The 21,421-nt window shown below is 43.2% G+C and overlaps 2 protein-coding genes across 5 annotated transcripts in view; one reads left to right on the forward strand and one right to left on the reverse strand.

Moving 5' to 3' along the window:
- Nucleotides 1-110: 110 nt before the first annotated feature.
- snrpb2 (small nuclear ribonucleoprotein polypeptide B2) lies at nucleotides 111-3,712 on the reverse strand. The gene is made up of 7 exons (XM_015972953.3): nucleotides 3,612-3,712; nucleotides 3,084-3,156; nucleotides 2,482-2,654; nucleotides 1,915-2,049; nucleotides 1,714-1,749; nucleotides 1,552-1,640; nucleotides 111-431 (listed from the first exon to the last, which is right to left on the reverse strand). The coding sequence occupies exons 2-7, from the start codon at nucleotides 3,145-3,147 to the stop codon at nucleotides 272-274; spliced, it is 657 nt and encodes a 218-aa protein (XP_015828439.1). The 5' UTR covers nucleotides 3,148-3,156; nucleotides 3,612-3,712; the 3' UTR covers nucleotides 111-271.
- Nucleotides 3,713-11,714: 8,002 nt separating this feature from the next.
- The window catches only part of kif16ba (kinesin family member 16Ba), a 31,873-nt gene continuing 22,166 nt past the window's right edge, over nucleotides 11,715-21,421 (forward strand). For all 4 annotated transcript variants that reach the window (XM_015972982.3, XM_015972990.3, XM_015972965.3 and 1 more), the window contains exons 1-15: nucleotides 11,715-11,986; nucleotides 14,599-14,668; nucleotides 14,742-14,855; nucleotides 14,948-15,064; nucleotides 17,357-17,454; nucleotides 17,649-17,758; nucleotides 17,935-18,077; nucleotides 18,388-18,556; nucleotides 19,326-19,457; nucleotides 19,537-19,712; nucleotides 20,006-20,071; nucleotides 20,244-20,303; nucleotides 20,372-20,491; nucleotides 21,081-21,132; nucleotides 21,225-21,362. In XM_015972982.3, coding sequence (XP_015828468.3) covers nucleotides 11,940-11,986; nucleotides 14,599-14,668; nucleotides 14,742-14,855; nucleotides 14,948-15,064; nucleotides 17,357-17,454; nucleotides 17,649-17,758; nucleotides 17,935-18,077; nucleotides 18,388-18,556; nucleotides 19,326-19,457; nucleotides 19,537-19,712; nucleotides 20,006-20,071; nucleotides 20,244-20,303; nucleotides 20,372-20,491; nucleotides 21,081-21,132; nucleotides 21,225-21,362 — 1,612 coding nt within the window. In that variant the 5' untranslated portion in view covers nucleotides 11,715-11,939. The remainder of the gene's footprint in view (nucleotides 11,987-14,598; nucleotides 14,669-14,741; nucleotides 14,856-14,947; nucleotides 15,065-17,356; nucleotides 17,455-17,648; nucleotides 17,759-17,934; nucleotides 18,078-18,387; nucleotides 18,557-19,325; nucleotides 19,458-19,536; nucleotides 19,713-20,005; nucleotides 20,072-20,243; nucleotides 20,304-20,371; nucleotides 20,492-21,080; nucleotides 21,133-21,224; nucleotides 21,363-21,421) is intronic.

Raw genomic sequence — 21,421 nt, forward strand, 5'->3', positions numbered from 1 at the left:
TCATCAGACCTTTGTGAACGGATGGCTCTGATGTCATGAAGAGTCTGTAAACAACAATCAGCTGACAGGAGTCTGGCGTCCCGGTTACAGAACCAGTTCTACAGAATAAGTCAGATTTTAAGCTTTTATTTTACAAAATGAAACATCCAGACGGTTTCCTCGTGAATTACACTACAAAATAAAACAAAAACCACAAAAAAGTGGGTTAAAAAAAAAAAACAGCCCCCCCCCCCCCCCAGAGTCTGTGTTCCGTCTCAGATCAGAACTGGGACTACTTCTTGGCGTAAGTGATCTTCATGGCGCAGGTGGCCGTGATCCGGAAGCCTTGCAGGGCATCCTTGGCTATGCCCGCCTGACTGTCGCTCTCAAACTCCACAAAGGAAATGTCGTGTTTTCCCGGGACGAGTCGAACCTCCTTAAAGCCAGGAAACCTGTAGACAACAAGACAACCATAAACAACAGAAATGCTGTTTGAAAGCTGATCGCTGGGGGGGGGGGGCTTCTGAACTGACGTCCATCTCAGACTGGCGGTTCCACGGCCCCACAAACAAGCGAGTGTCAGCACGGCTCAACTCGGCTTAGGTGCTGCTGCTGTTTCAGTACCTGCTTCAAGGTGACTAACCCCGGGTTTCCACCGGAGCCGTCAGCAGCACGTTACTGCAGCAGCACGTCTTGCTCGCGTAAGCTGCTGCTTGGCCCTTCCCACGAGACGCGAAGCAGCAGGGGAGCAGCTGTCACCGACCGAGCACGAAGTCACACGAGTGACTTCGTCAGTAAACACAACAACAAGCAGGAGAAAACTACAACATGGCTCCCAAAGGTTTGTGTTTTATGTTCTGTCCGTTTTATAATCGCCAATACGGACCTGAAAAACAAAGGAGACCGCTAGCTAGGTGATAACTTCTCACGAGGCCACACAGTAACGTTTTATAAAGTAAAGCGACCGGAAGGCAGTACGTTCTTTATTCTGAAAATCTCTGGAGCTTCTCTCCGTTTCCGCGTCCGATTTCCTGTCTTTCCTTCCCCAAAAATGTCGAACTTGACCCGTTTCAGAGGCGTCGCGCGTAGAAAATAGAACCGGCGCGTAAAGGCCGCGACATGCTGCTCCTGACACGCGGCCGACTCGCGCTGCCGACGGCTCCGGTGGAAAAGGTTCTGTTGACCACAGCGGTTCCTATCAGCAGCTATGACGTGCTGCTGCAGTAACGTGCTGCTGACGGCTCCTGTGGAAAGCCGGGGTAAGGGTACGGAGCCAAAAACACAACTCCAGGAGTCAGCAGTTGCTCCATAGTTCTCCGCCACGCTGCCCAGAGCCGTTTCTGGGTTCAGTCTGACAAAAACCATCACCGTCATTGTTGTTTCTCATACAGATCTCCTCTAGCTCACCCCCATGACAAATCCTGAGCGCCCTCCCCACTCTGCTGGTTCGATTCAGGTTCTGATTCTGCTGCGAGTCGCAGAAACAAAAGAATTCTGACTTTTGGAACTAAAACGACTCAGCTGGTTTCAGGTGGCTGAGGTTCTGGATGGAGGAGGTCATGTTGGACTCACTGGTTAAAGAGCATGGAGAGCATCATCTCATTGGTCTCTTCTGGAAGGTTGGTGAGGAACAGGATGTGGTTCGGGGGATTGTCTGGAACCTGAGAAGAAAATAAATAAATAAATAAAAGGTTTGAAAGCTCACAGGTATTGTAAAGATGTGGGTTTTCTCACCTGAGCAGCAGGCGTCTGGACAGGCACAACTGAAACCTGCAAAGGAACACAAGTGAATCATAAACCTTTACACAACATTTTGGTGTTCTGATGCTGGTCAGCAGGGTTTGGACCAACAGGGCCAGAACCTTTAAAATAACCTCAACCCAGAAGAGTCGGGTCTGGGTCAGAGAAGTCACACGAAGCAGAAGCAACACTCACCGCCGATGGTTTCTTAGCGGCATTTGCCGCCTGCTCCTGAGCCTTCTTCTTCTTCTCCTTCTTTTTCTCCTTGTCACTAAACGTGCCCTTCATCTTGGAGATGACCTCCGAGTCGGTCTTAGCGTACTGGATCCTCTGAGAAAACACAAGACCCGAGTCAGACCTGCAGCTCTGAGAGGGCCCACAACCCCCTCTGCTCCTGAGACAAAGCCAAGCTGCCGGTGGGTTAGGTTAGGCAAACTGTTAATGTTCTCATGTGGGAATTTTGCTTTTGTCACGACAGAAAGAGGACAGTCAAAAGGTAGGAGCAGCGAGTTTACAGAACACTAAAGTACAATAAAGACATTAAACCGCACCAACACGGCACGCTTCACCAGTAATGGGAAAAAAATTCACGCTAAACCAGAAACACTCAAATAATATTGCACACAACTAACAACTAGTATGGTGCATTGGATGCATGTGCTATGTGTATCATGTGTGTGTGTGTGGTTAACTGGGAGGTTGTTATTTTACAGTCTGACTACAGAGCAGATCAAAAACTGGAAAAGATGACAGTCTGCGTACCATGGGTTTGTTATAGAAGGGGAAGCCCTGTAGTTGCCTCAAGGCGTTGGTGGCAGCGGTGAGCTCTTTGAAAATGACGAAGGCCTGACCCCTCATCTTCTCCGTCTTCATGGCTACGATATCAACGATCTGACCAAACTGGGAGAAGAGCGCGTAGAGAGAACGCTTCAGCTCTACGGGAGGAAGGAGACAAGAGATGTGCCAAGATGGGTGAATCCATGAATGTTAATTTTCAGTGTGACCTGGGTCTGTCTGGGCTTTGGAATCCCAACGTTTCCCCGTCTCTGATCTGTTGGCAGCTAACTTAGGAAACAGAAGACTATTTTCCAGTTCAGCCTGTATGATTTCATTTAAAAATTAAAATGAAGCTGAAAAAAGAAAAACACAGTTTATCAGTTAACTTGGTGTTTAAGCAGCAACATGTTGACTGACTTGAACTTTTATTCTTTTACAAACGTATCTTTTTAAAAGGATTTAAGCCTTAAAATTGTTGTTTTTGCTTGGTATGTTTATATTGTGATGTTCTCTGTGCAAAACTTTAATACTCGTGTCTAGAGAGGTGCTCCATAAATGTAAATTAATGTAAAATCAGCTCAACTCACCTTCCTTCTTCACCTTGTCATTGATGTTATTGATGTAAATCGTGTGATTTGGCCGGATGTCCATGATAAGTGTCTGAAAACAGGAGAACCCATAATAATAATAATAACAATAATAACAGTTGATCAATGGGACGGGCTGGTATCAAATTTCGGTAATCTGGGGGATTTCGAAGTACAATTAGATTTTACTTCAACTTTTTGAACTCAAAATCTCTTGTTTAAATACCAAAATTATCCTAAACTCAACTATACGCGAATGTTAATAAATGTATATGAATGTCTAAAAATAAAAACACCGGTTTTTAACAGCGTGGGATCAGGCTGATGAAAATTAAGTTTTTAATTTAAGATTTTTCAGTTTGAAAACATGTTAGCATCAGCTAGCTCGGTGGCTAACAGATCCCTTTCTGACGAAGTTCTAGTCAAACAAGCATCGCTTTTACATAAAAAACACATTCATCTGCTCCCATGTCGCGTTACTGATAAATAAACTTGTTTCAAACTAAGTTAAATGAAGGAAAAACTCACCTTTTCTGGTCACACCTGAACACACACTACGATTAGCGCCCCGGTGTTTCACCGGATGTGTCACACCGGATATGAGCAGGGGGGCGGTGCTTATTAGGACCCACTTTTAATGAGCGGATGTCCTATTTATTACAATTTTAACGAATATCCGAATAACTTTTCACTTATGCTTACGCTCTTTTTGTGCTATCTTACATTTTTTAAAACAATAATTGATTTAAACACGTTTTTCTTGACCTATTTATCCACATTTATACATACCTGTAAATGTTCTAATACGAAACGGAATTATACTCAACAAAGTTTTGCGTCGAGTAACATTCAAAATTTTAAATGATATTATCCAAATAACTTTCTACATGTTAGATTTAACTGGATGAATAATTCATGTGGTTTTTGTGAAAATAATATTGAAAATGTAGAACATATTTTTTTTAATTTAATGTGAGTGTGTCAAGATCCTGGTTCTGGTCTATAGGGCCTTACATGGACAAACACCATCTTACATTGGTGATCTTCTTAGTCCCTACACCCCCAGCAGGTCCCTGAGGTCCAGTGATCAAAGCCTACTGGTTGTGCAGCACCAGGCTAAAGGTCAAAGGTGACAGATCATCTGCTGCTGTGGCCCCCAGACTCTGGACCTCTCTCCCCCTGAGCCTGAGATCAGTGGACTCAGTGGTCTCCTTTAAAAAGCAGCTGAAGACTCACTTGTTCAAGCTGGCTTTTGTATGACCTTCTTCACCTCTCTCTCTTTATTCTGCTCTCCCCACCTATTCCACCTTCCTCAGGATCCACTGATTTCCCCCTTTCCTATTCACTCTCTCTCTTTCTTAACATTTTTTCTTTTAAATCGCAACATCTTGCTCATTTTAAATATATTTTAAACATTTTCGAAATGCTTTTTTATATTTTTACAATTTTTATATTTTTGTTTTTGTTTTTGTGAAGCGCCTCGTGATTTTTATCTTGAGAGGCGCTATAGAAATGATATTTTCTTCTTCTTTTCTTCTTCTTCAAATATTTCTGGTGTTCTGTTCACACTTGGTTGTTGTCTAAGCATGTCACAGTAAGTCCGTTAAACTGGTTGCTATAAGTGGGGTTGTTTTTGAAAGACAAACATCAAGATTTCTTGGTAAATGTTTTGATTTAGCTGGGAAAACCTTTTATACACAGATGTAAATTCCTCAAGGTTAAGCCTCATGTAAGCGGACGGAAAAAGGATTTGGAACTGTTCAAGAAAAGTTTATATTATGTGGAGAAGAAAGATGCCCAGAGACTATCTTCTTTGTTGGATATATTCAAACTTCTAGAATAAGGCCCTCACACTTTCATATGTTTTTAATGTTAGTTACTTTTACTTTGTGTTTCTTATTATAATCCCGTGGTAAAAGCTGATTCAACACGTTTAGATATTGATAGATTGTTTGCCCTGTCTGTTGTATAAAAAAACTGTGTTCAATAAAAAAAAAGTTTGCTTCAAAAGGGTTCACCGGAAAACAACCTATTTTTCCATTCACATCAGTGTGTGTTTTTCTCGTTATGCGTCTGTGTGGACAGTGGTCGTGGTTGTGCGCAGAAGATTTTAAAAGTTTAGACTATAAAGATTGTAAAAATGAACAAGTTTATTAACTTCACTTCAGCGGTATTTTGATCAGGCATCAATCAGGTCACCTCGATCTCAAACACACCTCTTCCAAAGTCTGACTCCTACTGCCCTCGGGTGGCGCGGAGGGGAAACTGCAGCCTGATGCGTTTTCATGGTTTTTTACAGAACCGCTGTGTAGAACCAACGCATAATTCAGGAGGTTGTACTTTGGAAAAGTTGGAATAAAAATATATATTACGTTATATGAATATTTATGGTTTGACAAGTACTATGGTGTTCTCTCTAAGACTGAAAGAAAGGTTAAGAATGTAGAATAAATCCATTTGTTTGCTGCAGTGTGGTAAATCAGAACATGGTGATGTTCTCAGGCTTCTTCTGGCTGGAAGTAATTTAAGGTTTATATAGCACCTATCAAAACAAAAAAAAATCACATCAAAATTAAAACGTGATTAAACGACAAAAAGAAAAAACAAACACACACTTTTCTACCTGTTCTTTGGAACTTCTAAAATATTCTGTTTTGTGAACCTGAGGACTTGGGATGGAGCAGAAGGCGTTAACAATTCACTAATATAAGAAGAAACTTGGCCACATATAGCCCTGAAAGCCATGGTCAGGATTCTAAAATTAAATCTAAAGCTAATGGGTAAAAAGTGCAGAGACATCAGAATAGGAGTGATTTCGGGCTCTTGGAGAGTGGGACAGAGCCAGCTGGGCACATCATGGACTCCTGGAAACAGTGGAAACTGATCTGCCTCTCTCAACTGTCTGTAGAGGATTCTGAAGATGTCTGGATATTCGTGGCGTTGGTGTCAGGTTTGGTGCTGTTTGGCCTGAGCGGGCACCTGGCTTACCGGAAAACTAATGAGCTGTTGAAGAATATTGGCTCAATCTCGGAGCTCAGGGATGGATTACACCGCGCTGTGAACACACAAACTCATATAATTGTCGAGATGAGTCGTAAGCTTGGAACTTTGGCTGAGATTCAGACTCTCGCACAGAAAATTGATGCCATCAAGGATAGAGTTGACGGATCAGCACGGATTGGGATAGATTAATTATGCCATTATTGGATTTAGAGGGGTTGAGCATCAACAGAACTTTAAGGCAGAGAGGAAATTATATCTGTCTGGCCCCAAAACAAGTTCTTATCTGAATCTGGTGCCCTTGAGCCTGTGAGGCTGAAGAGATTACTCCCCCTCAGAAGAAATGTGGAATGCTGCTGTTGCCATGGCAACTCTGTCTCCCTATCCCAGCCTGGGTGGGACTGCGGGAAGGCCGCTGAAACGTTCCAGGCTCACTGCAACCCTCCATTCCACAATGCTCCTCCCCCTATCCACACTGAGGTGACATGCGCTGCTTATCGTGGCTGCAGGAACTGAAGTGGGGATAGTCCCAACCCACCACCCCACCTAGTGGACACTTATGTTGTGTTGTCTCAAGTCTGTTGCATATCTGTCTGAGGCGTTTTTTGCAGAGCAAAGCTGCCCTCCCTGTGGAGGGTAACTCTGAAGTGCCTTTTTCCCTCCACCTGAACCAATCCTCATGTAAACCCTCTTATCTCTATTAAGGTAGCGCGACTCGGGGTTGCGAATGACCACAGTCATCAATTCTTGCCATGTGTCTCTTCCTATGCATGTGTGATTTCAGAATTGTGTGTACTGAAACTCTAATTTCCCTCTGGGATTAATAAAGTATCTTTGAATTGAATTGAATTTGAGTTCTTCTGTTTGTTCCAGTTAGGAGCCTCTCTGCAGCATTCTGGACCAACTGAAGGAGGTCAAGGGCTTTGTTTGTTAAAAGGATTTTTCACCCCTAAGTGAAATTCAGTTTGTTGTCATATGCCCCAGACTTAGATAAATTGGAAAAAGTATGTTGTAACCAGCCCATCCATTCTCCTAATCTGGCAGTATTCTGTTTGATTTAGCTTAGCATAAACAATGTAAGTGAATGGTAGCTAGCTTTTCATGCAAACATGTTATGGAAATGACTCAAAAATTATCCTAATATTTCTTGGTGACCCTAATAATCATATCAACTGCAAATTAAAGTAATAAGTAATGCAAAAGAATTTCAGGAGTTGTTTTAGATTTGGGAATACTAACGACAAAGCATAACTTGGTAAGCCACCGCTGCAAGGGTGACACATCGACCCAAAAGACAGCTAATTCCATAAACGTGTGTGTGTGTGTGTGTGTGTGTGTGTGTGTGTGTGTGGCCACTTCTTCAAATGAGTTCAGAGGCTGCTGCATTATGTTCTCACGGCTTGCAGCGCTGCTTTGTCCTAATGTAGTCCCAAGTCTAAATCTGACCCTAGTATTTATTTGTGTTACTTATTAATTTCATTTGCAGTTAATACAACTATTGAGGTAACCAAGACAAATGAGGATCGTTATTAAATAATTTTCATGACTTTTTCACAGAAAATGCTAGTTGTTTCCTTAGAGATGGAACGTCCCTTTAAAACAAGCGATAAGTGTGTTGCCGTAATCTAGACGCAGGGGCGGATTTAGCAATTTGGGGGCCCAAGGCGAAACACAGACATGAGGCCCCTTACACAAAATTTTCAACAATCTTATCTTTAACTGGATTTGTGAAACTCTCCCCTCTTCTGACGTGAGTTATCTTCCCTTTTTATTAGTCCTCCTCTTTTTTCCTGTCTTTCTCTCCCTTTGAGTTGCTCTGCTTCCTCCTTCCTGTCAGTGCTCCTGTGCTTTTGCCTTTATTTTTATTCTTCTATTCTCCATTTTGGTCTATGTTTGCCTCCCTTTAAACATTTTCCATCGTCTTTCCTTTTCTGCTTCCTTTTGATGTTTACGTCGAAAAACGACGTAGTCACTTTTGGAAGGGGAAATAAAAGGTTTTTTAAAGCAAGCTGCTTCTTTCTCTTACTGGAGCCACTAGGATAACTCCATTTCATGCTTAACTGTTTTGGGCCAGCTATTTTGGGTGTCCTGGGTCAAAAACACTGAATTCCTCAAGTTAGATTTGACGGCAGAAGTTAAATGACCAAATTGTTGACTGATCAGAAGAGCCGTGCTCTCAGGGGCAATGATCAGACATTCAGCCTTTTTAGAGTTTAAAACTGAAGGAAGTTATCTCCTAGCCAGTCACTACTGATAATTACTCGAGTAGTTCAGTCTCCATCTGACAACCCCTGTCAGTTGCAACAAAGACCGAACAGATCGTTTCTAATCTTGTGTCTGTCTTTATTGTAATGCATGCTGCTGCTTTTTGAATGATCTGATTTTTAATCTCACCAGCTTCCCGTTCTTTCATCGCATTTATCCCAATTTCTGATCTTAGTGATGTTAACGCCTCCTAACCCAGATAACAAGCTTACATTGAAACTATGTAGAATCCACATTGCATTGTCAGCATTACAACATTGAATCAACATCATTTTGCACCTAAAATTTAATATTGAAACAATATTGACTCTATAGACCAATGTATTTACAAATGTATTTCAATTAACCTAAATATTAAAACATTAAAATTTCAACACATCTACAGATCAATGCACTTTCACTTGTATTTCAACTGAGAGAATTATTACAATGTCATGCTGTTTCTGTTAGGATTAATCAGCTTAGCAACATTTATTCAACATCTAGATTGCACATAGACTGTATATACGAGTTTGCATCAAGATTTCAGTGTCAACCATTCTGATTATTCAGATGGAGAATCAATATTGTTTCAATGTAAGCTTGCTCTTTTTGTGTTTTAAGAGTCTGCTAGAACGGTAAGTCTTAAAATAATTCTGCTATTATTTAGTTCAGTTCAGCAAGAGGGAAGGGTTTCAGCCATTTTTCAGCATTCAGCATTAAACAGCATTTCTGATAATAATTTGTCTGCTTTACTTTTGTTTTTTAATATATCTTGCAAAGCTCTTTGTTGTTTTTAAATTAGCTAGAGAGAAATTACCATTTAAAAAAAAGTATCAAAACAAATGTAAACTTTCAGAAAAACAACCTAAAAAAATCTAGAAACATAACTTGACCATAATTTTTTAAATTTCTAAATTTTTCGTTTTTCTGTCGTGTTTTAGGCTAGAAATGTAGACAAACCGTAGAAACAGCAAACATGTTTTGCTGTGTTAGGTTTGTGGCCCTGCGGACGGAGTACTCGGTATTTTCCCCGTCCAGTTCTTAATTGAATACAAAGATCTGATTACTGACAATGGATTCATACTTTTCTTAGACTTTTACAAAGCCTTCGACTCTGTAGAACATCAGTTCATCTTCTCAGTCTTAGAACGCCTGGGTTTTGGTACCAACTTTATCAACTTAATTAAAGGCCTATATGACAACATAAACAGCTGTGTCATCCTACCAAAAAACACCACCCCTAGATTTAATATTAATGTTGGAATCCCACAAGGTTGCCCAATCTCACCATATCTATTCATTCTGGTTACCGAAATGTTGGCATTGTACTTAAAAAACTGTGATAACATTGCAAAATTAAATGTTCTAGGCACTGATCTAATTATAAGTCAACTTGCAGATGACACCACGCTTTTTTTAAAGGATTCTAAACAAATTTCTATAGCCATCCAAAAGATTCAACTCTTCTCTGAGGCCTCAGGTCTGAACCTAAATCTAAAAAAATGTGAACTTCTAGCAATTCACGACACAGTGTTAAAAGAAATACATAATATCCCTATAAAATCTGAGGTTAAATATCTAGGAGTGACCATTAACAAAAACCCTAAACTTAATTCAGTCTTAAACTTTGAAAATAAACTTAAAGAAGGAAATTCTAAACTTAACCTGTGGCTCCAACGTGACCTTTCTATTCTAGGTCGTATCTATCTCACCAAAATGGAATGTCTATCAAGATTAGTTTACCCAACCTGTAACCTTGCCTTACCAAACGACCTAATTAAAAAAATAAATCAAACAAACTTTAACTTTATTTGGAGAAACAAACCACACTACCTTAAAAAGGCTCATATGACTAAAGAAATAAAAGATGGAGGTTTAAAGGCCATTGACTTTGAATGTCTTAATGGCACCCTAAAGATTAACTGGTTAAAATTTTGGTTAAATCACCCAGACGTCTTTTGGTATAGTATCCCCAATTACATCTTTAACAAAATTGGTGGCTTAAAAATTCTTCTCCTAACTGACTACAATATAAACAAACTCCCCATTAAACTTTCAGAGTTCCATAAACAAATTTTATTGTATTGGAAAATGATATATGTACATAACTACTCACCACACTCTATAATCATTTGGAACAATCAATTTATATTGCACCGAAACAAATCATTATTCTATAAAGATTGGTTAGATAACAATATATGGTCTATTATACACTTAATGGATGTAGATGGTCAGCTCTTGAATTATGACAATTTCTGCAGAAGATACAATTTTAAGGCTTCTGAGCTTGACTTTAACAGGTTACATAATGCACTTCCAAAACAGTTTATCATCCAAGCCCAAGAATATCTAAAACATCAATGTTCTATTCCAATCCTTCCTATCTTATCTATTAAAGGTCTTCTGTTAACTGACAGAAAATGCAACAATCTTACAATAAGATCAGCCTTAAATGAATCTCTTTTTCCTGGAAAAACAAACAAAAATAACATAATTTACAAATTTGATAAAATATCTGTTGAGAAAATAAGAACTATCTACCTAAAATTACCTATACCACCGAAAGCTAAAGAAACCCACTTTAAAATAATGAATGCAATCTATCCTTCAAAAGAGTTGTTAAGAGCTCGTTTTAATATTGATAGCAACAACTGCTCTTTTTGCGAAAATCACATAGAAACTATAGATCATATATTTTATGAATGTCAGAAAACACAATTGTTCTGGAAAAAGCTAGAGATGTGGATCAGAACTAAAATACCACTCCCAGTTCACATCACTAAAGATATGATAATATTTGGGATTATATTCAATAATAAAGATAAAGAACTCTGCTATAATATCATCCTCTGTTTAGCCAAATTTTTTATCCATAAACAACGAATTTTGCAATCATCCCCTGTCTTCAATGTTTTTTTAATAGAATTTCAATTATATTTAAAATCCCTGAAACAACTCAACAAATATAGTGAAAATCTATATAACATGTTAGCTGAACTTCCAAAGTGATTTCATAATTCTGTATGATATATGCTGTACCCTCATTGAAAGCTGTACTTGTTCTTCATGTTCTTTTGTCTCTTGTTGTTCTGTTTTACTGGATACTTACAAATGTTATATTAACTGCTCCTTTTGAATTTAAGTTTTGAACTTAACATTGTCAAGGTGCCATGTTTGTTTGTAAATTTACTAAAAAAAAAAAAAAAAAAAAAAAAAAAAAAAAAAAAAAAATTTCCCCGTCCAGTTTGGCTCCTCCCGACTTCCGTACAACCTATCCTAATGTTTTTATCAGCTGATTCGCCGCTAACTCCGCAGTTACCGGACACAAACCGGGAGCGAGCCGGTAAATGTTACGGCAGTGACGTGGCGTCACCTGCTTCTGATAAGATTTAATCAAGTCGGACATCCTCTCTCCCCTCCCCCTCTATCGGTGCACTTTCTCCCAAGTTTTTTCCAGTTTTATCTTCCGACTTTTGCCCTTTTCCCGCTGCGCCCGATGCTACTTTGCTAGCCTGTTAGCCAGTGAGCTAACTGATATAAAGCTTCTCGCCGCAGCAGGAGGCTGACAGCCCGGGAGGTGCGCTCCACAGCGGAGCGGGATGAGCCATGGCTTCGGTCCGGGTCGCTGTGCGGGTCAGGCCCATGAACAGGCGGTGAGTCCGGGACAATAAGGCGGGGATTAAACCCGTGCACAGCGGGACTTGGTGTGTTGTTAACCCGTTTGGTGGCCGTTAGTTGGCAGCAGGTGTTCCTGGTAAATTGCTCTTGGATCCACCTGAAAATACAAGAAAATCTCAAGAGTCAAATATTCTGGTTCGTGTTAATTAGAAAAGAAAACTGGCTTCACGGAGTTTAATCAGTTTAGTTTTCATCGCTAAAACAAAGTGTTTTCTAATTTAACAGAAATTTGCTGAATTATGGAGTAACTCTGAGGCTTTTAGTTGTTTTCCCTGTTTTTTTCCCCAATTTTTATTTCAAACTTGCAACATTACAAGGAGGATAAATAAGCAAAGAGCACATGGAAACATAATAATGAATGTAACCTTACAAAAAGCGCCAGGGCTACAGAACCCAGTGTTTAATAACTGAAGTTGGGATGCTAAAAGAAAAAGAATAACAATAAACATTTAAAGTTGTCCAGGTCAGAGCGTATGTTCGTGTTTTACCAGCTTTAACATATTGTGAGGTAGATAATGTGTGCAAATGTAGCTTAACTTGCATTTTGAAATAAAGGCTGGGTTTTCAACACTTTGCATGTGTGACCATAACATTTTGCCAAAAGCAAAGACAAATTGATTACAAAAAAGCAGATTGATATTTCTTTGGTCTGTCCAAACAGAACATTTTTAATTGAAGCTGGACGGAAGGCAGAATTTTGTCTTTTACAAACAAACATGACCAGAATAAGTGGGAAAGTTGTTTTCCATCTGGAACAGACTCGGTCTGTTAATAATGACGAAGTTGGAGTATTCTGCTGTTTTGTGATTATTGTTTAAATCTGCAGTTTAACAATAATAACAATAATGAAGGTTTGATTTGGTTTTAATGATAAAAATAAACCTTTTCTGCATTTTCTGACACTGTTTAATGACAGCACAAAAATATCCTTAAGACCTGAATCATGTTTCATTGCTTTCTGCTCATTTATTTAGTTGTGCAATTAAAAACAATGAATTGAGTAAAAGTTAAAATAACTGTCATTTACCCCGTTTTTTCTGACCGTTTTAATAACTCAAATAGAAAAACTCAGAATGGAAAAAAACTTTTTAATAAATCAGTTTTTCATTAGCTTAAAAAAAGCAGATTTTTTTTTCTTCCATGTCAGGAAAACCTGTAGTTTTCTGAGCCTGCATACATTCACTCCAGGGTTCTGGTTCTGGGATCTGGATCTGGGTTCTGGTCCAGGATCCAGGTTCCTGGAACTGGGTTTGTGATACTGGAGACAAAACAACTTCCAGAAGCGGATCGATCATCTAATCAGACCTTCGTATTGATCAGCATTTGGATTTTGTCCTGATAACTTTATTTGTTCAGTAAATTGTTCAACAACAAGATAAAGTTGAGGAAAACCTTTTAACCTGTTTTTTCTTTCTGGATAAATAGCAAAAAAATAAAAAAACCAGAGAGATGCTGAGGAGACCATCTGGATCAGAATGAGGACCTGAATGAGAACAGGAACCATCATCTATGCTGGTCCCCTCTCAGACCCTCAGGAGGATTCCTGCTAAAACAAAGTTACATATATAAGTTTTAGTTATAAATAGAACCTTTTCCTTGAACAAGTTGTGTATGTGTGACCTTTGACCTGATGTTGCTGCTATCTGGTTGGCTTTTGCTGCGATAATAAACTTCTGCAGGAGGTCAAACTTGGACCCATCCGGGGACCATCAGCTGATCGTAAGCTCCACAAACATCTCAGCTCACTGTTGAGGGTCCAGACAAACTGAGGTGTCTTCACTGGTCCTGGACCGGCTCGTGCCAGTTCCGACCAGTCCAAACCTCCGAGATGGGATCAGAGAACTGAACAGATGAAGTCCTGAAGTCAGAGACTCCATCTGTTTCTGATCCAAACCTGTGGATGGGGTTAGGAGCTGGAGTTCCCCTTGTTCGGATGATTCACACCTGGTCCAGGTGTCTGGTGTACCTGCTCCTTGGTGTATTTTACCTTCATTAGCTGCAGCAGCAATTTGTTGGTCTCCTCTCCTCTGATTGGCTCAGAGAGCTGCAGCTTCTGTCTGATCAGATCTCAGCTGCTTCTATGTAGCGCTGTCTGGTTTCCCACAATGCATCTGGACTGGGGCTTCAGGCTCTAGAAGTTGCCCTTGGGCTAGATCCTCCACCCCTCCACTGTCAGTGTTCGAAGGGACAGGTGGTAGCTCACCCGAACCCCCCAGTGAGTCGACGGGTCATCTTGGGCGTTTTTAAGGTGGTATTTCCAGCTGTAAAGGTGGACCCTAAGGGCGCCCTCTACAGGTGGATTCTTGCACTTCAGATGTAGATCGCAGCTGAATCAGTTTAATCTGTGATGTTCCGAAGCTGAAACCCAATAACTAATGCAGTGATCAGAAGTAAAAGAACCGAATGGTTTTGTGTTCTAATCAGTTAGCGGGTCAAAGCTGAACTGGATCAGAACCCTAACCCTAAAAGCCCGGAACCAGTGGGTCTGACAGGGTTACTGGGGCGGTGAAACGGTTTAAAAACCATCTCAACCCTTCCTCTGAGTCAGCATTTTGTTTGATGGATAAACTTCCTGTACGTCTTCCAGGGAGAAGGACTTGACGGCAAAATGCATCATCAGGATGGACGGAACCAAAACCTCCATCACCAACCTGAAGGTGAGCTTCCTCCCTTCAGAGCAGCTGATGAACACACTTCTAGCTTCCGTCTGAACTGGTTTTGGGTGTTTAGATCCCAGAGGGCGTCATCGGGGATTCCATGAGGGAACGAACCAAAACCTTCACGTACGACTTCTCCTACGACTCCGCGGACTGCGTCAGCTCCACGTTCGCCTCTCAGGAAAAGGTGAGGGCTGCTTTTCTAACGTGAGGAGGTGGTGCTCATGCTTTTGTGATCCGAGCGTTCTCATCGGACCTCGTTCTCGTTGCTGCTCTCAGGTTTTCAGAGATCTGGGTTCCGACGTGCTGAAGGCAGCCTTCGAGGGCTACAACGCCTGCGTGTTCGCCTACGGTCAGACCGGCTCTGGAAAATCCTACACCATGATGGGAATTCCAGTAAGTGGATGAATATTTAACTTCCCTTCCAGATGATGTAATCTAGAGGAGCTGGCTGGTCCCGTCTGTTCAGCTGCAGCAGCTGATTAGTTTATTGAGCTGTCTGTTTTCACTGACATGGTCATGATGTGAGATAACTCTGGAGACCAGCGTCTCTGGAGGCGGAGTTGGAAGTCCTCTGGTCTGAGTCGGGATTTGGATTCGGGTCTAATGAGTCGGATGGTCTGATGTTTGGCTTCTGACCTCCTAAAAAACCCAAACTTCAAACACTGTCTGCTGTGTTTCAGCTCTTCCTACAGAGACAACCAGGTAGATGCGTTCTCGTTCTGGGACGTGTCAGGAGGAACCTGTAGTCAACGGCACATCCAGATCTTATTTGTGTTTAATGCCCCGCTCAGTCTGTCGCTGTCGTTGTGTCCTTGGGCAAGACGCTTAACCACCATTGCCTGCTGGTGGTGGTCGGAGGGACCGGTGGCGCCAGTGCTCGGCAGCCTCGCCTCTGTCAGTGCGCCCCAGGGCAGCTGTGGCTACATCGTAGCTCATCACCACCAGGGTGTGAATGGGTGAATGACTGGTTGTGTTGTAAAGCGCCTTGGGGGGTTCCAGGACTCTAGAAGGCGCTATATCAATTACAGACCATTTACCGTTTAACGTCTTTCCTCTAATATTATTTTTCTGATCATATTTAAACTTATTAACTCAAAGAAAGCAAATCAGTTCCACTGATACATGGTGGCTGTTAATCTGATGTTTGTGATGAACACCTGAGACGGTTCCTCACATGGAGCCAGCAGGTCCGAATCAGGATCCATAAACCTTCAGTCTGGAAGATGCCAGAAAACTGCTGCTCTTGGTTAGGGAGTGATGGCAGTCAAAGTGCAGCTGTTAGATGGTGACAGGCTCAAAAATGTCATTATTATGGGGACAAGCAGGGTTATAACAGCCGTTACTGTAATGAGTGTTAATTACAATTAAAATTCATATCCAGTATGAAATCCATCTTGCGGACCACTGGTTTATTTAAATCAGAAGACTGGATCTTTTTAGAGCAGGGATGTAGATGACACCTTGTATTAACTTGGAGACAAGAGAAGAGAGAGAGACCTTCAAACGTTTAAGATGGTTTATTACTAAATAATTTTAAACAGTTTAACAAGACTAACTCTCTAATGGTGGATGATCTGTTTGGATGAAGTGTGAGGTGGGCGGTGTGTGTGTGAATGAGTGTTAAATTCAGAACCCTCGTATCCGGAGAACAAAGTCTGAGTGGGAGATGATGTTTTGCTCCTAACTGATCAGAGTTTGAGACTCGTAGTCATAAACACATGAGACGCCATTTTGTCGCATCCACATACCCTCAGTGAGACCTCCGTACAGATCCGGATGCCAGGTCCACGACCCTCCTCTGGTACTGGAGCCGATAGAACAGTCGACAGTACGACAAACCAGTCCTTGGATAGTCTCCAGGTAAAAAGCGACGGGTGGTTCACAGCGTTAAAAGGAGACCCTCCTTGGGTCAGCGAGTTCAGCTTTTATTCTGAAAGAACCGTTGCTGGTTGGTAACAAAACAACATAATTTTCTCAGCTTGAATGATTCTCAGCTTAAAAAGAGAAGTACAGATGTCCTGTCCTTACTTCTCTTAACATGCGGTGAACTTCATGGGATCTTGAGAACTGAACTTAAGATGGCGTTGGAACTGTTTTATTAATCTGGATGTTTTTGATTCTGGACGAATCAAAGCTGACAGATTTAATAAACACCACAGACTATGCCACGCTTCAGACTAGGAAGGTTCTGATTGGATCAGTACAGCAATGTGTCATGTGATTGTTTTCCTTACGTGTGTCTAGTGGACTAGAATAAGTCATTTACTTATTAAAAACATATTAATCATAATATTGTGATTTCACAGATCGGTCACATTGTATTATTGACTAACAGTTGTTTAGATTAGCTTTTATTGAAAATAGAGTTCTTTGATTTTGATAATAGAAAGGAAACTTCGTCTTCTGTCTTCATCACTGGAACGTAAACCGTTTAGAAGCGAATGCATGACCTTGAGGCTGTTTCATGCACTCTGGCGCTGTGTCGGAGGGACCTGTGGAAAAGGTTAAATAACCTTGGAGGAATAGCTCCTGCATCATTACCATGGTGACAGTCTAGCTTAGAGTAGCGACCTTTTCCACGGTGACGAGTGGATTTACAGCGCCCGTTACCGTGGCGACGTGGGCTTACAACAGCTGTTACTATGGCGACGGGTGACTGTCCTGCCTCTGTTTTCCTACTCTCAGGGAGATGCGGGTTTGATTCCGAGGATCTGTGAAGGTCTCTTCAGTCGGATCTCGGAGGCCACGCGATGGGACGAAGCGTCGTTCCGTACAGAAGTCAGGTGAGTTCTGCTGTAGAACAACACCTTGATGACAAGAGGTTCAGAAAACGAAGAAAGCCCGGCCTGCTTCTGTTGAAGGGACCTCTGAGCATCGTCATGTTTAACAGCAGCGATGTTCCTACAGAACACCTGGGTCTGAAGGTCCAGCATGATCCGGGTTCCCAGTAAAAACCAATCTGTGGTTTTTTTTCCAGCTACTTGGAGATCTACAACGAGAGAGTGAGAGACCTGCTGAGGAGGAAGTCGTCTCATACCTACAACCTGAGAGTCAGGGAGCATCCTAAAGACGGGCCCTACGTAGAAGGTAAAGCCCCCAGAGCAGAACCAGCTCCCTCTGGTGTCTCGAGTCTCATCCAAGTCCGGGTCAGGAGCAAAAGGGCCCTCATGGACAGGAAGTACCATGTGCTTTCAAAATAAGTCTCCAGTTGTTTCCCTGCAGGACAAAGATGTTTTCTGAGTTTGTCCATCTTCTGACCTCAGATCTGTCCAAACATCTGGTGCAGAATTACAGCGACGTGGAGGAGCTGATGGAGGCGGGAAACATCAACAGAACCACGGCTAGTACCAGCATGAACGATGCCAGCAGCCGCTCACACGCCATCTTCACCGTCAACTTCACGCAGGTCAGGGTCAGACGAGCCTCGAGCTGGGGTCTAACGAGTCAGGAGTCAGACATTGAGCTATGATACCGACTGATGGTGCTGGCCTCAAACGATGAGGACCCATCAGACCGAGACCGGTACCGTTCAGGATGTGGACCCATGTCCTTGGAAGACGAGTCCTTTTTTTTTTTTCTGTCCTCAGAACTCGGCTGTGTTTGTCGGTCCATGTTTGGTTTTTTCCTTGCAGAACACGTTCTCCGGTCACGACCGACCCGGTTCTGCCCAGACGGCTCACTCAGGCTGAACTCATTAGAATCGTTTCCACTTTCAGGCCAAGTTTGATGCCGAGATGCCGTGTGAGACCGTCAGCAAGATCCACCTGGTAGACCTGGCAGGAAGTGAGCGGGCCGACGCCACGGGCGCTACCGGCGTCCGGCTGAAGGAAGGAGGAAACATCAACAAGTCACTGGTCACGCTGGGAAACGTCATCTCCGCTCTGGGTCAGAACCTGGATCCATCTGGTGTCTTTGTTTCTCACACACTAAGAAATCGTTTCTAAACGTGTGTGTGTGTGTGTGTGTGTGTGTGTGTGTGTGTGTGTGTGTGTGTGTGTGTGTGTGTGTGTGTGTGTGTGTGTGTGTGTGTGTGTGTGTGTGTGTGTGTGTGTGTGTGTGTGTGTGTGTGTGTGTGTGTGTGTGTGTGTGTGTGTGTGTGTGTGTGTGTGTGTGTGTGTGTGTGTGTGTGTGTGTGTGTGTGTGTGTGTGTGTGTGTGTGTGTGTGTGTGTGTGTGTGTGTGTGTGTGTGTGTGTGTGTGTGTGTGTGTGTGTGTGTGTGTGTGTGTGTGTGTGTGTGTGTGTGTGTGTGTGTGTGTGTGTGTGTGTGTGTGTGTGTGTGTGTGTGTGTGTGTGTGTGTGTGTGTGTGTGTGTGTGTGTGTGTGTGTGTGTGTGTGTGTGTGTGTGTGTGTGTGTGTGTGTGTGTGTGTGTGTGTGTGTGTGTGTGTGTGTGTGTGTGTGTGTGTGTGTGTGTGTGTGTGTGTGTGTGTGTGTGTGTGTGTGTGTGTGTGTGTGTGTGTGTGTGTGTGTGTGTGTGTGTGTGTGTGTGTGTGTGTGTGTGTGTGTGTGTGTGTGTGTGTGTGTGTGTGTGTGTGTGTGTGTGTGTGTGTGTGTGTGTGTGTGTGTGTGTGTGTGTGTGTGTGTGTGTGTGTGTGTGTGTGTGTGTGTGTGTGTGTGTGTGTGTGTGTGTGTGTGTGTGTGTGTGTGTCCATCCAGCGGACATGACCCAGGACGGCGTGAACACCAACCTGAAGAAGAAGTCGGTGTTTGTCCCCTACAGAGACTCGGTACTGACGTGGCTGCTGAAGGACAGCCTGGGAGGGAACTCGAAGACCATCATGATAGCGAGTGAGCTCTAAAACGTTCCGCGGTCGGCGTGGGACTGCTGCGGGTTGTTGGGTTAATTCTGATCTCGTTCATGTTACAGCTGTGTCTCCCGCCGACGTGAACTACGGAGAGACACTCAGCACTTTGCGCTACGCCAATCGAGCCAAGAACATCATAAACAAGCCCACCATCAACGAGGACGCCAACGTCAGACTGATCAGAGAACTTCGGGCTGAAATCGCTCGGCTGAAGGCTCTGCTGGTTCAGGGCAACCAGGCGAGTTAAAACCTTGAGTTGGAGAAACCAGCAACCTTTAGGGACCACAGCAGAGGGCGTGGACGCTCTGGTGCTCCGCCCAGGTCCGGTCCTGGTCTTTGGGGTACAGGCTCTTAATCAGTGGGTCATTACCGGGTCTCTGCAGAACCAGCAGAGCTGACAAGGTGGTCCGTTGACTCGGGTGTTGGAACTGAGAAACATCCAGGAACGGTTCCTGATCTGGTCTGGAGCATTTTGTCCTGTGTCTGTAAGAAGACCAACGTTTAACGTGACCTTTGACCTTTGTGTTTCAGATCGCTCTGCTGGACTCGCCCACAGCTCTGAGTATGGAGGAGAAGCTCCACCAGAATGAGGCCAGAGTGAGTCGCCGTTTTAAAACGAACCCGTTTTTATTCCGACGTTCGTCCGACGTGTGTTGTGTTTTATGAGACCTTCGTCTCTACAGAAGGATCCGTTTCTTCTTGTGACCCTTCTGACTCGCCATAGAATTGCTGCACTTTTTTTCTTCTTCAACCTGGTTTTGCTCTGTAGGTTCTGGAGCTGACGAAGGAGTGGACCAACAAATGGAACGAGACCCAGAACATCCTGAAGGTGAGACCCATGACCAGAGATGTCTTTTCGTCGTTCCCGGACGATCTTAAAGCGCGTCGTTTCTGCAGGAGGAGACTCTGGCTCTGAGGAAAGAAGGCATCGGTGTGGTGTTGGACTCGGAGCTGCCTCACCTCATCGGCATCGACGACGACCTCCTCAGCACCGGCATCATCCTCTACCACCTGAAGGTAGGAGGTCCAGGTGTTCCGCGGGCCTCAGGCTGTGTCCAACAGGTTCACCGATACCTGATCAGAGTCCAGTCTCGATGAGCACACCTGGGACCGGTTAGCCTGTCGCTTTGGCCTAATTTAGCTCCGCCCACCAGAGGAGCTCAGAAGAACCAAGCAGCCATAGTGAAAGTTTGGTAGGTTTGTAAGGAAGCAGGAAGGAGCCAGAACCTCCACTCTTGCTGCTAATATGGACCTCAGCCTGGTTCTGGTTCTGTTGAGGTTCTCATGGTTAGGGTTCTGGAAGTCTCTCAAGGGGGAACTGAGTCAGAATGTATGCAGTAAATAATTCTGAACTGGATCAGAATCCCGCTGTAGGTTCTGAGCGTGTGCAGAGGTTCTGAAGGAGGCTTGGTCGTTTAATCGTCTTTCGAAGCATCAAATAAAACTGAAACGGATCTGAATCATTTAGTTTTTAACGAGATGAACCACAGTTCTGAGCTCAGTTTACAGCTTGCTTGTCCCACATTGTCCACACGGGGTTGGACATGGTCCTTCCTGAGGGACGAGATCTGGAGGCGGCTGAATAACGCGTCTGGTTTTGCTTCAGGAGGGACGGACGTATGTGGGCCGAGAAGACGCGTCCACCGAGCAGGACATCAGTACGTCCCTTCGTTAACTTGATCTGAAGGCAAAGAGGCGAGTTCTGGACCTGGACCTGGTGCTGATGAGCTGTGCGTTTGTGCTCCTGTAGTTCTGCACGGCCTGGACCTGGAGAGTGAACACTGCGTGTTCAGGAACCAGAACGGGTCGGTGACGCTGGTTCCACTCTGCGGCGCTCAGTGTTCGGTTAACGGAGTTCAGGTGATGACTCCGACGCAACTCAACCAAGGTGAGAAACACCAGGTGACTAGTTGTGATGGTTGGGGTCATGAGAAGTTGCCGGTTCTA

This window comes from Nothobranchius furzeri, chromosome 6 (genome assembly GCF_043380555.1).
Source record: "Nothobranchius furzeri strain GRZ-AD chromosome 6, NfurGRZ-RIMD1, whole genome shotgun sequence".
Taxonomy (NCBI): domain Eukaryota; kingdom Metazoa; phylum Chordata; class Actinopteri; order Cyprinodontiformes; family Nothobranchiidae; genus Nothobranchius; species Nothobranchius furzeri.

Bases quoted from the DNA above. Each gene is read 5' to 3' on its own strand.
- snrpb2 (XM_015972953.3), bottom strand. From the start codon at position 3,147: ATGGACATCCGGCCAAATCACACGATTTACATCAATAACATCAATGAC. The intron at 2,655-3,083 runs GTGAGTTGAGCT...TTCCTCCCGTAG, and splicing joins TGACAAGGTGAAGAAGGAAG to AGCTGAAGCGTTCTCTCTAC. The intron at 432-1,551 runs GTGAGTCCAACA...TGTTGTCTACAG, and splicing joins CTCTCCATGCTCTTTAACCA to GTTTCCTGGCTTTAAGGAGG.